This window comes from Harpegnathos saltator, unplaced genomic scaffold (assembly GCF_003227715.2).
Source record: "Harpegnathos saltator strain DR-91 unplaced genomic scaffold, Hsal_v8.6 scaffold515, whole genome shotgun sequence".
In the NCBI taxonomy this organism is placed as follows: Eukaryota; Metazoa; Arthropoda; class Insecta; order Hymenoptera; family Formicidae; genus Harpegnathos; species Harpegnathos saltator.
In genome coordinates, this window is record NW_020230333.1 from 1,151,038 (window position 1) to 1,166,283 (window position 15,246).

General features: G+C 32.4%; 3 protein-coding genes and 1 long non-coding RNA gene across 5 annotated transcripts; 1 reads left to right on the forward strand and 3 right to left on the reverse strand.

The window, feature by feature from the left end:
* Window positions 1-219: 219 nt before the first annotated feature.
* On the reverse strand, window positions 220-1,130 carry LOC112589471 (uncharacterized). Its single transcript, XR_003113571.1, has 3 exons — window positions 1,077-1,130; window positions 671-862; window positions 220-418 (listed from the first exon to the last, which is right to left on the reverse strand). It is a non-coding gene; the product is annotated as an uncharacterized LOC112589471 (long non-coding RNA).
* A 46-nt stretch (window positions 1,131-1,176) lies between these two features.
* Window positions 1,177-3,743, forward strand: Arp3 (Actin-related protein 3). Its single transcript, XM_011146509.3, has 7 exons — window positions 1,177-1,241; window positions 1,517-1,635; window positions 1,899-2,079; window positions 2,180-2,494; window positions 2,585-2,899; window positions 2,984-3,202; window positions 3,274-3,743. The coding sequence occupies exons 2-7, from the start codon at window positions 1,592-1,594 to the stop codon at window positions 3,451-3,453; spliced, it is 1,254 nt and encodes a 417-aa protein (XP_011144811.1). The 5' UTR covers window positions 1,177-1,241; window positions 1,517-1,591; the 3' UTR covers window positions 3,454-3,743.
* Window positions 3,744-4,134: 391 nt separating this feature from the next.
* Window positions 4,135-7,949, reverse strand: Nulp1 (Nuclear localized protein 1). Of its 2 annotated transcripts, none has more exons than XM_011146508.3 (8): window positions 7,623-7,949; window positions 7,020-7,396; window positions 6,608-6,836; window positions 6,239-6,492; window positions 5,852-6,161; window positions 5,369-5,662; window positions 5,106-5,290; window positions 4,135-4,434 (listed from the first exon to the last, which is right to left on the reverse strand). In XM_011146508.3, exons 1-8 carry the CDS (start codon window positions 7,752-7,754, stop codon window positions 4,407-4,409), a joined length of 1,809 nt encoding a protein of 602 aa, XP_011144810.1. In that variant the 5' UTR covers window positions 7,755-7,949; the 3' UTR covers window positions 4,135-4,406. The 2 variants fall into 2 exon arrangements, with proteins under 2 accessions (XP_011144810.1, XP_025158617.1); XM_025302832.1 differs by lacking the exon at window positions 4,135-4,434 and adding an exon at window positions 4,919-4,995.
* A 1,693-nt stretch (window positions 7,950-9,642) lies between these two features.
* On the reverse strand, window positions 9,643-10,747 carry LOC112589469 (uncharacterized). Its single transcript, XM_025302825.1, has 2 exons — window positions 10,683-10,747; window positions 9,643-10,352 (listed from the first exon to the last, which is right to left on the reverse strand). Exons 1-2 carry the CDS (start codon window positions 10,708-10,710, stop codon window positions 9,643-9,645), a joined length of 738 nt encoding a protein of 245 aa, XP_025158610.1. The 5' UTR covers window positions 10,711-10,747.
* Between the last annotated feature and the right edge of the window lie 4,499 nt (window positions 10,748-15,246).

Consider the following 15,246-nt stretch of genomic DNA (forward strand, 5'->3'; position numbering starts at 1 on the left):
CCGACGGCCACTGTCAGTGCCACGAACGAATGTTCGAAGCGGACGGAATGCTGAATTGAGAAGCAGGACGAAGGGAACGGGACGCGGGCAACGATACATCATGTGTCTCCAGACATGTCAAATCGTTTATTATACAGAAGACTTTGATACGATAACATGTATTCGAAGATTTAATATTTAATATATATTTTTATTTTTCCTGCTCCTCCTCCCTCCTCCCCTTTTTTAGACCTCCAGGCATATGTTGGATTCACACTGCATCCGACGTACGTCGTACGACGCTCCGCAACCAATCAAAAAGCAGGATTTTACTTCGTATCATCGAATCGCTTGGCCGTCCGTCATCGTCCGATGTCGGACGAAATGTTGGTCATGATTCAACATTTGTCGTACGATAACGCATGGTATGAAGGGCAATCTGGACAAAATTGGGAAAATATGGTATACCTTACTCATCTTAATATATTATAAAGTTTATGTCATTAGAGTTGTCGATAGACAGAATAAAGTTTTGTTACTTAGTTCGAGACATTTTAGCACACAAGACATTTTAGCATACAAGACATTTTTTCATGTCAGACTTTTTTCATACAAGACATTTCTTATGGTCGGAAAGTAGGCGATAAAGTAGAGTTAACAATAGTGAAGAAAAATATTACATATATCTTACACATATATATATTATCTTGTTGCCCGTACATAACTACGCTTATGCGTATTTCTTGCTGTCATGAGTCTGTGCCATTGGCTGTCACTAGACGATTGCCTATTCGACTGCGCAGACAAGGAAAGAAAACTTCCCCGATATCTTGCCTCTCTCACCGTTCTGCCAAACCCGCTATGCTCAGTCTATTATATATGTCTATGGAATAAATAAATATCAATTCTAACTTTTTAGGTTATGCGCATATTACTATTAAGCCCTAAACACAATGCCAGGCAACAGGCAATAAGAATAAAAATAGACCAATCACAATTGACTATTACAAGAATAATCTATTATGATTGGTTGCCTGGCCTGGCCTGTTGCCTGTTGCCTGGCATTGTGTTTAGAGCTTTAGAGGAACTGTAGTCACCATTAACCATTTACGCCACCTACAGACTTTAAATCGTATTAGTTAACGTATGCAATATGAATAGCATTTCGCACGGCTTCGTACCGTCGGATAACGGACGACGCACGTCGGATGCAGTGTGAATCTAGCAAGTGTCGCAGAAAATGCCGTGTTGGTCGCTTTCAGGTTTCTCTCTGCACATTTAGGCCCAGTTCCACAACTTGCTTTAAACGAAGTTTAAAGCTAAACCGATGATTAAAAGCAATATATGCGCATATACTATTGCTTTTAACCATCGGTTTAGCTTTAAACTCCGTTTAAAGCAAGTTGTGGAACTTGGCCTTATACACTTCATTTTACACTTCTCGCACTGGTGCAAGAAACCAATTATAAAAAATGGACCTTAGATGTCGTTAATCGCACTCAAAAAATGTCAGTGTGAATGCTTCTCTGATTTTCAGTTTTTCGATGGTTAGCTGTTATAGTTGTCAGTTAAGTGTGTTTTACCGGAATAATAGGATAATATAATTGAAATCATGCTCGGACGTTTACCTGCGTGCGTCATTGACGTAGGTACTGGGTAAGTGCAATTCCCAAAGCTGTAGAATATATGCAGAAGATAATCAATTTAGGGTGGAGCTTAGAATTAAGGTTATAATGACTGATATGTCACTGACATGTATTATATAGTAGATAAAACTTGATAGAGCGCGACCGCACCTCTTCGATGATTCATATGTGTATATCCTGTATCAATTCTTATGATAGAAACCTTATTTTGCCATATAATAAAATATATATCATATGCTACATTTATTAACTTCTTTAAATATTATTTTGTAGATATACAAAATTGGGATTTGCTGGCAACAAAGAACCTCAGCTGACTATACCCTCAGCAATCGCTATTAAAGAAACAGCTAAAGTAGGTGACAATAATGCAAGAAGAATTACTAAAGGTGTTGAAGATCTGGATGCTTATATCGGAGATGAAGCTTTTGAAGCTACCGGATATTCAGTTAAAGTACCTATCTACACAATATTCTCCTGAGAAACAAAATCATATTCAATAGTGAGATGCATATTTAATAATGATATTTTCCAATTTTAACTTGCACATATAGTATCCTGTGAGGCATGGGCTGGTAGAAGATTGGGATTTAATGGAGAAGTTTCTGCAACAATGTATTTTCAAGTACCTCAGATCGGAACCTGAAGATCATTACTTTCTGTTAACAGAACCACCCCTAAATACTCCAGAAAATCGAGAATACACAGCAGAAATTATGTTTGAGTCCTTTAATGTACCAGGACTTTATATAGCTGTACAAGCTGTTCTTGCATTAGCTGCTTCATGGACTGCCAAAAATGTAGAAGATCGTACTTTGACAGGTGTTGTTGTTGATAGTGGAGATGGTGTAACTCATGTAATTCCAGTAGTATGTACACAACTTTATTAAACTTATCAAATTTTATGTATAATTTATGCTTATAAAGTTTACAGTGACAATGAATATTATATCTTACAGGCAGAAGGTTTTGTTATAGGGAGTTGCATAAAACACATTCCTATCGCGGGACGTGATATTACTTATTTCATACAAAGTCTATTGAGGGAACGAGAGATTGGAATACCACCTGAGCAATCATTAGAAACTGCCAAAGCAATCAAAGAGAAATATTGTTACATATGTCCAGATATATCGAAAGAATTTGCCAAATATGATAGTGATCCCACAAAAATTAAAAAATACGAAGGTGTTAATAGTATCACCAAGCAACCTTTTGCTGTAGATGTTGGATATGAAAGGTTTCTTGGGCCGGAAATATTCTTTCACCCTGAAGTATGTTACTGTACATATGACTGTTAGTTTATCATTCACATAATCAATTTATTAATATTTTATACGCGGAAATATATATTTCAGTTTTCCAATCCGGATTTTACGACGCCGCTTAATGAAATTGTTGACGATGTAATTCAAAACTGTCCCATCGACGTCAGAAGACCGTTGTATAATAATATCGTGTTATCAGGAGGTTCTACTATGTTCAAAGATTTCGGTAGAAGGCTGCAACGCGACATCAAAAAGATCGTTGATACACGTCTTAAGCTTAGCGAAACACTAAGTGGCAGTCATATTACGGTAAACAATATTATAACGTTTACTTTTTCCTGCTTGTCAACAAAATATTAAACTATATATTTATATTTCAGCCAAAACCGATAGACGTCCGTGTGATATCACATCACAAGCAGCGTTGCGCAGTGTGGTATGGTGGTGCACTACTAGCCAGTGATCCAGAATTCTATACAGTCTGTCATACAAAGAAAGCTTATCAAGAGTATGGTCCTGGAATTTGTCGTTTTAATCCCGTTTTTCACAGTATGGTGTAAGGGATATAATAAATGAAATAAATATGTCGATTGAGAAATCATTCTTAATGAATATTTTCAACCGTGAAATGTTGCAAAATTTTGATAATTTATTATTTGTCTTAAGTGATACTAAATACAAGATTAAAAATTTTAGTTTGTTTATAAAGAGACAGTTTCTCATACTTACAAAACCATGTGAAAAAGCAAATTTATGAATCTACAATCACACTATGAGTATTAATGTAATATTTGCTGACCTTTTTTATATGTAATACAACAATAATATGTGGTTTATATACAATGTGTAATTGAAATCGATGAGTGAACTGTAGGAACATATTGTACTGATCTTTAGGGTGAAACGACGAATACGATTCAGAGACTTCACGTTATTTTTTATCAAACATCATAAACAAAAAATATTTATATCTTAGAAGAAAGACATGCATGCTAACGTTTATATTTTTTCTTTCATCCTTAATTTGAGTAGAACATATTCCTAAAATTCAATTATCTATTTTGTTTTATATTACATTATGTATAAAGCATTTACGTACACATATAAAGCATATATAGAATTTATTCTGTATATTTTATTTACGGTAATATAGATACATTTATAATATATATGTACAAGTTGTATAAAAACATGTAATCATTGATTTATTACAATAATTAACCAATATTTAACGTCGTAAAGCATGATGATATAATATATTTAGAAATAATTTAGTTTTCCAAAAATCAGATATATTTGAAGGAAATAACTTTGCTATTTAATTCTTTTGTAGCAAAAAGGAAACAATTTCGAAATTAGGTTCTATTCTCTACTGCTATGTATTATATTCTTAAAGTTATTACATATTAAAACTGCACAATTTGTATTATCATCGTTTTAATCATTTTTAATTTTTTAAATTGTTTTTAATCGTTTTGTCATCATTAGGTTCCATATAATTAGAAAAATGGCATTATTGTGAATGATCATCACTCTCCTCACTAAATAAAAAGATAATAGTTATTATCTAATTATTCAATTACACACATTATATTAGATATGTAATATTAATTTTTAATTTTAATTTATGATATGTAATTAATAACTCAGTTTAAATGCTCCAGTTTCTTTACTGCAATCATCTTGATTTATAATGTCAGAAGAAAGGAAATTCATTTTAAAAGTTCTTGCAAAATACATTGAAATAAAATTGTGCACAAAATCATATTCATAATCGATCAAGCGGATTTGGGAAATAGTCCGAACACTTTTTTTGTTGAAACAATAACTGTAGCATTAACGTGACAAAATCATGATAAATAAAAAAAAGGGAAAGATGGTTTAAAAAAGTTGGTTTTATGTCACATTAATTTCAATGTAATTTATTGATTGTTAAGGCAAAAGAAAAATATTTAGAGTACTTTACAAATCTGCTAGATGAATCACAAATATCATTTTATAAACATATTTTTTTCATTTCAACATATTTTACAAAAATTTTTAGTATATTTTCTCACTTCTGACATTATCAATTAGGAACTGCGCGACGAGAAATCGGAAACCTTATTTGGGAAAAATTAAATGATCACACAATTAAGAAAGCAAATATATTTCCAACTTTTAGTTAAGCTATTATATATATATTTTTTCACTTTTATATTTAAATACTTACAATATCTGGAAACCGTTTAAAATATCAGCTGCAACTTCATCAATACCCATGAATAATGAAGAGAAGAAACGGGAAAAGAAGTTTGAATTATTTTGAGTTATTCTTTCATTTGGCATCCTGTATATATCAATACTATCTTCAGGTGGTAATGGGTCATATGATAACACTGCTTTTACATCCTCGATCTAGAATAAAAATATATGATTCAACAGATTCTATTGTATACGTTTCACAACACATTAACAATATGGACATAAACATACTTCCTGTGCATTAACTATGACTTCTTGCATATCTGATAATATAATGTGTCTCAAAATATTTACTGGCAATTTCCCTTGATATCTTTTACTACGTTTCACTCGACAGTACTTAACATAATCATCTTTAAATTCAACACGACTTAGTACAATATGCACGTTTGTCTCTAACCATGGCAAAATATCTGCCTCCTTCCACAGACGAAAGCTACGCATTACGTATAAATTTTGTAGCTTCTCTAAAGCTGGTGTCGTACTTACTCGTGCTTGAGAGTTAAAGAAATCGTGATACATCACCTAATAAACAAATTGTATCAAAATGTATCATTGAATAATATTTTTGATGCATAATTTTGAATGAGAACATATCAAAAAGTAATTTCTAAAGAGAATATGTAAAACTCTTTCACGAGTCTGAAACTAGTGAAAGAAACAATTTATTTCAATAGTTACAAAGAGGGGTTGGAAACCTTAAATTTTGCATACCTTGCTATCTGTTTGTATACTACACTTGTCAAGTAAAAGCATTAGTACACCTGGAAACATAATAAGAGCTTTCTGCAAAAGTTCATTAGCATCAGCCTTTTCACCCAAACGAAAGTGAGCCAAGGCTAGGCTATACAATATGTTTGGTAATTGAGTTAATCTTCTGGAGTTTTCCCACAGATTACAAAACTTTATAAACCATTCATATTCCTTAGCTCTTAAGGCATAAAAATCAATGCACAAGGCCACTGCCAGTGGATCCCCTTCCGGATCCAATGACAAAAGTAATTTAGAAATTTCTAAACTTGTTCTGAAATTTTAATATAATTTTCTTTTATCATTTAAATGTATTATTTTTTTAGGGAATTTATATACTACAATGCTTACCTATAACAGGCTCGTCTACCAACAAACCCAAGATGTTTAAAAAGTGTTATAAATAATGCACGATTCTGCTGTTTCCTGTAATCTAATCTACATTGTGCAGATGTCATATTGAAGGATGGGTGAAATGCACATTCTAAAGAGTACAAAGCTCGTTCAGTAAATCCTGCTGCCAATACTAACTCTTCACTTAATTTAAAAATTTCAGCTACTTGTAGAAGAGCATCTAAATGGTAAAAATGTGCATTTACTATGTTCTGAAATGTAATTGTGTTAACATCAATATATTTTGATATTTAAATACAGAATATTTAGATAATTTGAGTTTTAAACTTGATTTTGCAGTTTGATGTTTATTGTATATTCACTTACAATGATGTTATCTGGATCCAAGCTTTCAACAGCCTGCAAGAATTGCAGTTGTGCTTGTTTGTATGAAGAGCTATGTTCATATACAAAATACTGTACATTTTCTGTACTTTGCATAGAATAATCTAAAGACATTGATAATCCAGATTTACAAATTGGTAGCCAATTATCTCGAGGACAAGTTAACCATGTTTTTTTCAAATGGCCAGGACGACTTCTATGTTTTTTTTTGCTACAAGAATAAAAATTTTATAGTACATAAAAGCTAACTAGTGAATATTAGCTACCCCCATATATTATTAAATATATTATATACATATTATGAAATATATGCATATATATAATTGATGAAAACTAAAAATAAAATCTTAAGAAATTATTGCAAAAGATACAATACATATTTATAGAATTATACCTTTGTTCAGCTTGTACAGTCTTACTACCAAAAATTTTCTTCAATTCATTATTTGGGTTCAAGTGTTTATGCTCTATAGTTAATACATCTTCCTTAGATATTTTATTAATCCATTGTGGTTCGTGAATCTCCTTACTGCAACTTGGTTCTGGCTCTCCAAGTAATTGGTTCACTTCCCAAATACTTTGTTCAATTTCATCTATATTTTTATTATTCTCAACACCTTGCTGTTGCTGATTTTTAACATTCTCTGTCTTCTTACGCTTCTTCTTCTTCTTCTTGCGTTTGACCTCATTATAATTTTCACTGTTTGGGATCATATTTTCCTCATCTTGTTTATCATTCGTATCTTCGCTATCGTCAGAACTCTGATTCAACTGTGAATGCAAATTTTCTTGTCAGTACTATTATTATTCGAGAAAAAAATTGTATATAAATTTAGGGTGTGATTTACTTGACGTTTCACAGGCTTCAAAGCTATTAGAACAGGATCCGGATTAATGATATATGTTTAATGACGTCATATATATATTACTAAAAGACTTTGAAGTCTAGTCAGAGTAGATCACGCCCATAAATATATGCATAGCTATTATCCCATACCACATCGAAAACGTTGAAAGACTTAGACTTTGTGTCGTTGGTTACTGAAATCTCTGTATCACTCGCATCATTATTCTCTTTCTCCGTGATTACATCGCCACCGTAAACCTTTTTCATATATCGTGTAGACATTTTGAACTATTGAGAAATACAAAGGAATACAAAGAATATATCGAAATATGTATAATTGATTTTCCAAAATATAGAGAATGGATTCACACAAGTATTTCCTATCACGACTTCTATAACACCATTACAATTTTGTAACAATTGTCAAAATTCACATTACTGTTATATTTTTTTGAGAGACAGTTCCACGTTGTGACACAGTGTTCCCAGATGCAGGGACAAATCCCTACACAGGGCCACCAAACTCCCATGTATTATGAGGGGACAGTGTTTGCGCGCCCTCGTAAATTGGGTACCCTCGTAATCAGAACTAAATATCGATTCTGTACTATACTCAGTCGATAAATATGTTAATAATACAGAACAAATTTTAACTTTTGTTTCTGTTAAATGGAAATAAGAAGATGACTTTTGTGTATTTATTTGCGCTGATTTCAAATTTTGTTACCATTTTTTATATCGAATATAACTTTTTGTAACACATTTTTGGTATAACGAAATAACAATGATTTTATTAAGTGAATACTTTTTAGTGTTTATTATGTTTGTTGATATGTTGATTCTGAATATGAAGTCTGAATTAAAATTAAAATAAAAGTTTTACATAGAGAATTTAACAAGAATTCAGGCGTATATCATTAATTATGAGTTCATTTTCAGATGCAAAAAGAATTTATTTTTGACAACTCTCAGAAAAGAATTATCTTATTTGAATTCCCTGTGCTATGTATTTTACATATTTTACAATATCATTCCATATTATTTGTAGAAATCAAAATAATAATATGAAATGATATTTCTTAATGCATTGATAAGATAATATTGGGCTACAAGTGGAACTTAATGCAGAATGAGGTAGATCTGTTACTGTCTTTAATTTCACACTCACAATCAGTATATCAAAAAATTTAAGAAATAGTAAAAAGTATTTATTAAATATAATCGTTGTTGACCAGTATAATTAAAACTTAAATAGAAATAAAATTTGAAAATTACAAAAGAAAAAATAGATTGTTGTTGTTATAATTAAAATTCATTAAACATTTTGTTTACAAGTATTAAACATAATATGTTACCACAGTTCTCGAAAAATACAATAACTGATAAATATTAGCCTATGAGAACTTTTTGCCGTTGTTAGGTTGATTTTGTTTACAATTCTTTTTTAAATACCGTTTTGCCATCCTATTAGCTTCATTATAAATAAAATTACTAAACGATTCATCTTGCATTTTTCCATTTAAAATGTTATTAATAAATTTACACCATTGTAATATAAAATATTTTGCTATTTCTTTGCTCATAATATTCTTAAGATTGATACAATGCGTCGGCATCAACAATATTTCGGTGTTTAATATATGTATTAATTTGTTTAAAATTTTCGTTTCATGGCAAACCCAGATAGTCAAACCTGCGCGAACAGATTTTGAACAAAGCCTGCTATCATAGTTTGATGGCAAATAGGCAACAAATTTAACGCAGAATCTGTTATATCAAATTATGCTGCCAATCTGCGGTCAAATATGCGCCAGATCCTGCTGTCGGATATTTGACGGCAGATTTGTACCAAAAACCGCGCAAGACTGCAGTAATTTGATGGCAGATTGGCGGCAGAAACCGAGCAAACTCTGCGCGCAGACTCTACGCGTAGTTTGGCAGCAGGACCTGCGCGGTTTCTGTTGACAATCTGCTCGCACGGCCTGTCGCACAGGTCCTGTCGACAAAACACGAGTCTAATGAGGACACAGATGGCTATGGTTTTGATGTGGAGATCTGATCGAAATTGGCGTCAATCTGCACGCATTCTGCTAGCATTTTGCTTACTGGGAATATAAGAAAATCTTATTTCTAAAATATTAATTGATTTTTTGATGGTTTCTAAAATGAGCTAGCTATTTATCATTTGTTCACATTCTGTGCATTTTCTTAGTAATTCATAACGCATAATATTTTGTAATATTTTCTGCGCGTCTATAAATAAATGTGTATCAGTTGTTTCTGATATTGCAGCTTCAGTACATTCAATATGTTTCTCTTCCTCTGAAGTTGTAATTTCATCAACAGAGAACATATTTAATAAAGCTAGCGATGAATTTTCTTCATTTCCTTCACAATTAGATGAAAGCGAATGTCGGAATGTCAAATTTGTCGTAATTAAAGTCTTAAAACAAGCACCAAATTGATACGGAGACGGATTTATGTTCCTATGACCATTATCTCTTATTTGCCCAAAACAGTTTTCAATAGGATCTTGATTGATATATTTTAAATTTAAATGTGAAAATCCGACATTATAGAGCATATTCCATAATAGTTTTGCGCCATTAATAGTCCAGATCCAATTGTGCAAGCATTTTGGGGCATTTCTTCGCAGAGAAATATGATTTATTTTTTCGACAAATTCCATACGTCGAAGTTTGTTACATGCTTCTTGCCAAAAAATAAGATGTTCACTTGTAATACTTATAATGCTGGAAAGAACTTTATCTTTTTTCCCATTAAAGGAATCGAAAAGATCGTCGAAAAATAATATAATTTCTGATGTTGCGACGGCATCTACAGGTAATTGTATTTGGCCTTTTTTAGTATTGACAACACCTGCAATAAAATATACTATTTGAATATAATGCATGTTACATATATATAAATTGCTTCGTAAGTCCAGTAAATGTTATTTTTTTATGTATTATTTTATATATTCAAATTATATTGTATTATATTATTTTTTTTATTTGTATAATATTAGTTTTATGTATTTTAGTTATTTATTTTATTTATAATATATATTTTCTTTTACTTATTTATATTATATTATTATATAATTTTTATTTATTCATATTATATTATTTTTTATTTATCTTTCCTTTTATCTTTTTCTTCTTTCTTTTATCTTTTCTTTTATCTTACTTATGAATAAATGTTTTGTACCTTGATTCAAACTCAATATAATGTCCATGAAATTTGCTACCGTGTGGCTAAGGACTTGAGTCGCATATTTTTCATTTTTGGAATTATATCCATAAAAATATGTTTATCACTTAATTTTGGCATCTGTCTTTGTCTTAAAAGTGAATGTTTATCTATTTCATATGATATTATAATATGAGTCCAAGACGCAAACATTTTATCGTCTTTTTTCTTGTATTTGTCAAGAAGATCTTTTGTTAATAAATTATTACGTACTCCTTTTTGGAGGTGAACATAATCATAAAGCGGAACAATCTCTTGTTCTTCGACTATAAAAGTATTTTCTGTAAATTATTAATAATACATAATAAATATATTTTTAATATTTACAATATTTACAATATTATTAAAGAAAAGAAAAAAATAACAAATGAAAAGAAAATATTAAAAAAAAACTTAAAATATTTTGATATTATGAACACATACATAATTTATAAGTAGTAAAAATGTAAATTTATAACAATTGTACTTACTGAGTTTCTTATTCTCCATATATCGTTTATGATTGGTTTCCTGAATTCAATAATTTATAGCTGCAATATTTGCGCTTCCTTGATCGCATACAGTTCCGATTGGTTTGAAACCGGATTTTATGATTATCGTCAATCATTCTTTGATACATCTTACAAGTTGAACTGTATTGGTTATATTGTTGCAAAAGCCGTAACTAATAGGCATATGAGTGCCACGCGCGAGACATCTCATATAAAACACAATCGCATGATCAGCGAATTTACGTGTTCATCTCGTTCCCCAATCCCAAAACCAATAATTTTGTCTTCTTTTTCGTTATATTGTACGGCAGGTTGTAAGGACATTTCGTCCCAAATTACAATATAATATAAATCTTTTATATCACTGATCTCTTTGGCGACTTGTTTTAGATATTTCGAAATAATATTGTTACATCCAGTAATAATATTAATGTTTTTAAATTGTTTATCTAAAGTGGTACTAGATGGACATAATAGATATTTTGCTAAAAAATTGTATGCAGAACGTGATTTGCGATAAATGTTGATGCAAACATTTTATCCTGTTCTGTGTAACGTCTTGCCTGTTGTATTAATTAAAATAACTTGAGTATAAGAAATGCATGATATCGATCAATGTAAAATAATATTAATATAACATATTAATATTATTCTGCAAGTACTTAAAATATAATTAATTGAAAATATTTATAAATGATAAATATATATAATTGATTGAAAATAATGATCATGAATGCAAAGAATTAATGTTTTTCTTACAATTAAATTAATTATCAATTTGTTATTTGACATTTAATATTATCTCTTTCTTTTTTCCTCAATGTAAAAAAAGTAAATATTGTACTTTTCATACATGTATCAAATTCTAACAAAAGAAATTGCAAAATATAGAGCTATTTATACAAAATGTCATAAGTAAAGAAAAAGTACAAAATGCTAATAAATAATATAGTAAGTCATGTTATATTAAGCGTAACATTAATTGTAATAAAATTATTGGAACATTACTAGAACTTTCGAATTTTATACCTGTGGTGGTACATTATTATTTCTCAATACCATATCTATAAATTGTTGTCGCACAGATGCAGTTTTATCGATTCTTCCTTTTTTGTCAGTCGTACTTAATGTTAGTGATTTTTTTTCTCTTTCATTTGGTTGACTACATATGTCAAACTACATATGTCTTTTACTTTTCTTTAATTGTACCATTTTTTTATATAATCTTCTGGCCTTTGGAGATAATGCATTTTTTCTTGTGATTTCTCCGAGTTCAGATCTCCTACGTTGATGCTGTATCATATTAATCTTTTTTTGTTGTTGTTATAGTCGCTGTTCTATTTTTTCTATTTTCTCATTTTGTTCTTGCATTAATTTCATTTGTTCATCCATTCGAACTTCCAACACATGACATTGCTCTTTGCAGGAAGAAATATGAGCAGAACAATTTGTATTTTTACTTATGCTTTGAGATAGTCATATTGAGATCAGTGAGTTGCACGGAGCTGTTAATAGAAGAATAAGAAATTTACTTTTTTCTAACTCTACATTATTATATTACATTATTCATACTTAACAATGTTATATCTTGAGCCATTAATAGACTTTAAATATATCCATTTTGAGCCATTAATAGACTCCGTCAATAAATAACAACTTTGTTTCAGAAATATTGATACTATCAGACTTACCATTCGCTACTGTTTCCTAATTCGTTGCAATTTTGTAATTTTTCACAGTTTTGCAATTCTTCGTTATTTCTTCTTTCTTCGCTATTTTCTGTTTCCATCATTTCAGTATATTTTGTGGAAGGTCTGTAGTTGTTGCAATATGTTTTACAGTGTCCGCGTCCACATATATAGAAGGAACTGCAGTACCTAGTAAAGAATATTTTAAGAGAGCCTTCCTCCGTCGATATCTCCGCTTCTACTGGGAGTAGAGAGTCGTCCATGTAGTCGAAAATGTAGGGTTTTGAAAGGACTTTAATTTGGTGCCAGAACCAGGCCTGTATCTCTAACCGTTTAGGAGATATCGAAGTTTAAAGTTTTCCAAACTTTCTGCGTTGATATCTCCGCTTCTCCTGGAGTAGAGAGGCGCCACTTACGGCAAAATGTAGGGTTTTGAGAGGACTTTAATTTGGTGCCAGAACTAGGCCTGTATCTCTAACCGTTTAGGAGATATCGAAGTTTAAAGTTTTCCAGCCTTTCTCCGTCGATATCCAGCCTTCCTCCGTCGATATCTCCGCTTCTGCTGGTAGTAGAGAGTCGTCCATGTAGTCGAAAATGTAGGGTTTTGAAATGTAGGGTTTTGAAAGGACTTTAATTTGGTGCCAGAACCAGGCCTGTATCTCTAACCGTTTAGGAGATATCGAAGGTTAAAGTTTTCCAACCTTTCTGCGTTGATATCTCCGCTTCTACTGGGAGTAGAGAGTAGCCACTTACGGCAAAATGTAGGGTTTTGAGAGGACTTTAATTTGGTGCCAGAACCAGGCCTGTATCTCTAACCGTTTAGGAGATATCGAAGTTTAAAGTTTTCCAGCCTTTCTCCGTCGATATCTCCGCTTCTACTGGAGTAGAGAGTCGTCCATGTAGTCCAAAATGTAGGGTTTTGAAAGGGCTTTAATTTGGTACCAGTCCGAAGCCTGTATCTCTAACCGTTTAGGAGATATCGAAGGTTAAAGTTTTCCAAACCTTTCTCCGTTGATATCCAGCCTTCATCCGTCGATATCTCCGCTTCTACTGGGAGTAGAGGGTCGTCCATGTAGTCCAAAATGTAGGGTTTTGAAAGGGCTTTAATTTGGTACCTGTCCGAAGTCTCTATCTCTAACCGTTTAGGAGATATCGAAGTTTAAAGATTTCCAACCTTTCACCGTCGATATCCAGCCTTCATCCGTCGATATCTCCGCTTCTACTGGGAGTAGAGAGTCGTCCATGTAGTCCAAAATGTAGGGTTTTGAAAGGGCTTTAATTTGGTACCTGTCCGAAGCCTGTATCTCTAACCGTTTAGGAGATATCGAAGGTTGAAGATTTCCAACCTTTCTCCGTCGATATCTCCGCTTCTACTGGGAGTAGAGAGTCGTCCATGTAGTCCAAAATGTAGGGTTTTGAAAGGGCTTTAATTTGGTACCAGTCCGAAAGCCTGTATCTCTAACCGTTTAGGAGATATCGAAGGTTAAAGTTTTCCAAACCTTTCTCCGTTGATATCCAGCCTTCATCCGTCGATATCTCCGCTTCTACTGGGAGTAGAGGGTCGTCATGTAGTCCAAAATGTAGGGTTTTGAAAGGGCTTTAATTTGGTACCTGTCCGAAGCCGGTATCTCTAACCGTTTAGGAGATATCGAAGTTTAAAGATTTCTAACCTTTCTCCGTCGATATCCAGCCTTCATCCGTCGATATCTCCGCTTCTACTGGGAGTAGAGAGTCGTCCATGTAGTCCAAAATGTAGGGTTTTGAAAGGGCTTTAATTTGGTACCTGTCCGAAGTCTCTATCTCTAACCGTTTAGGAGATATCGAAGTTTAAAGATTTCCAACCTTTCACCGTCGATATCCAGCCTTCATCCGTCGATATCTCCGCTTCTACTGGGAGTAGAGGGTCGTTCATGTAGTCCAAAATGTAGGGTTTTGAACGGGCTTTAATTTGGTACCTGTCCGAAGCCTGTATCTCTAACCGTTTAGGAGATATCGAAGTTTAAAGATTTCTAACCTTTCTCCGTCGATATCCAGCCTTCATCCGTCGATATCTCCGCTTCTACTGGGAGTAGAGAGTCGTCCATGTAGTCCAAAATGTAGGGTTTTGAAAGGGCTTTAATTTGGTACCTGTCCGAAGCCTGTATCTCTAACCGTTTAGGAGATATCGAAGGTTGAAGATTTCCAACCTTTCTCTCCGTCGATATCTCCGCTTCTACTGGGAGTAGAGAGTCGTCCATGTAGTCCAAAATGTAGGGTTTTGAAAGGCTTTAATTTGGTACCAGTCCGAAGCCTGTATCTCTAACCGTTTAGGAGATATCGAAGGTTAAAGTTTTCATTTCTATA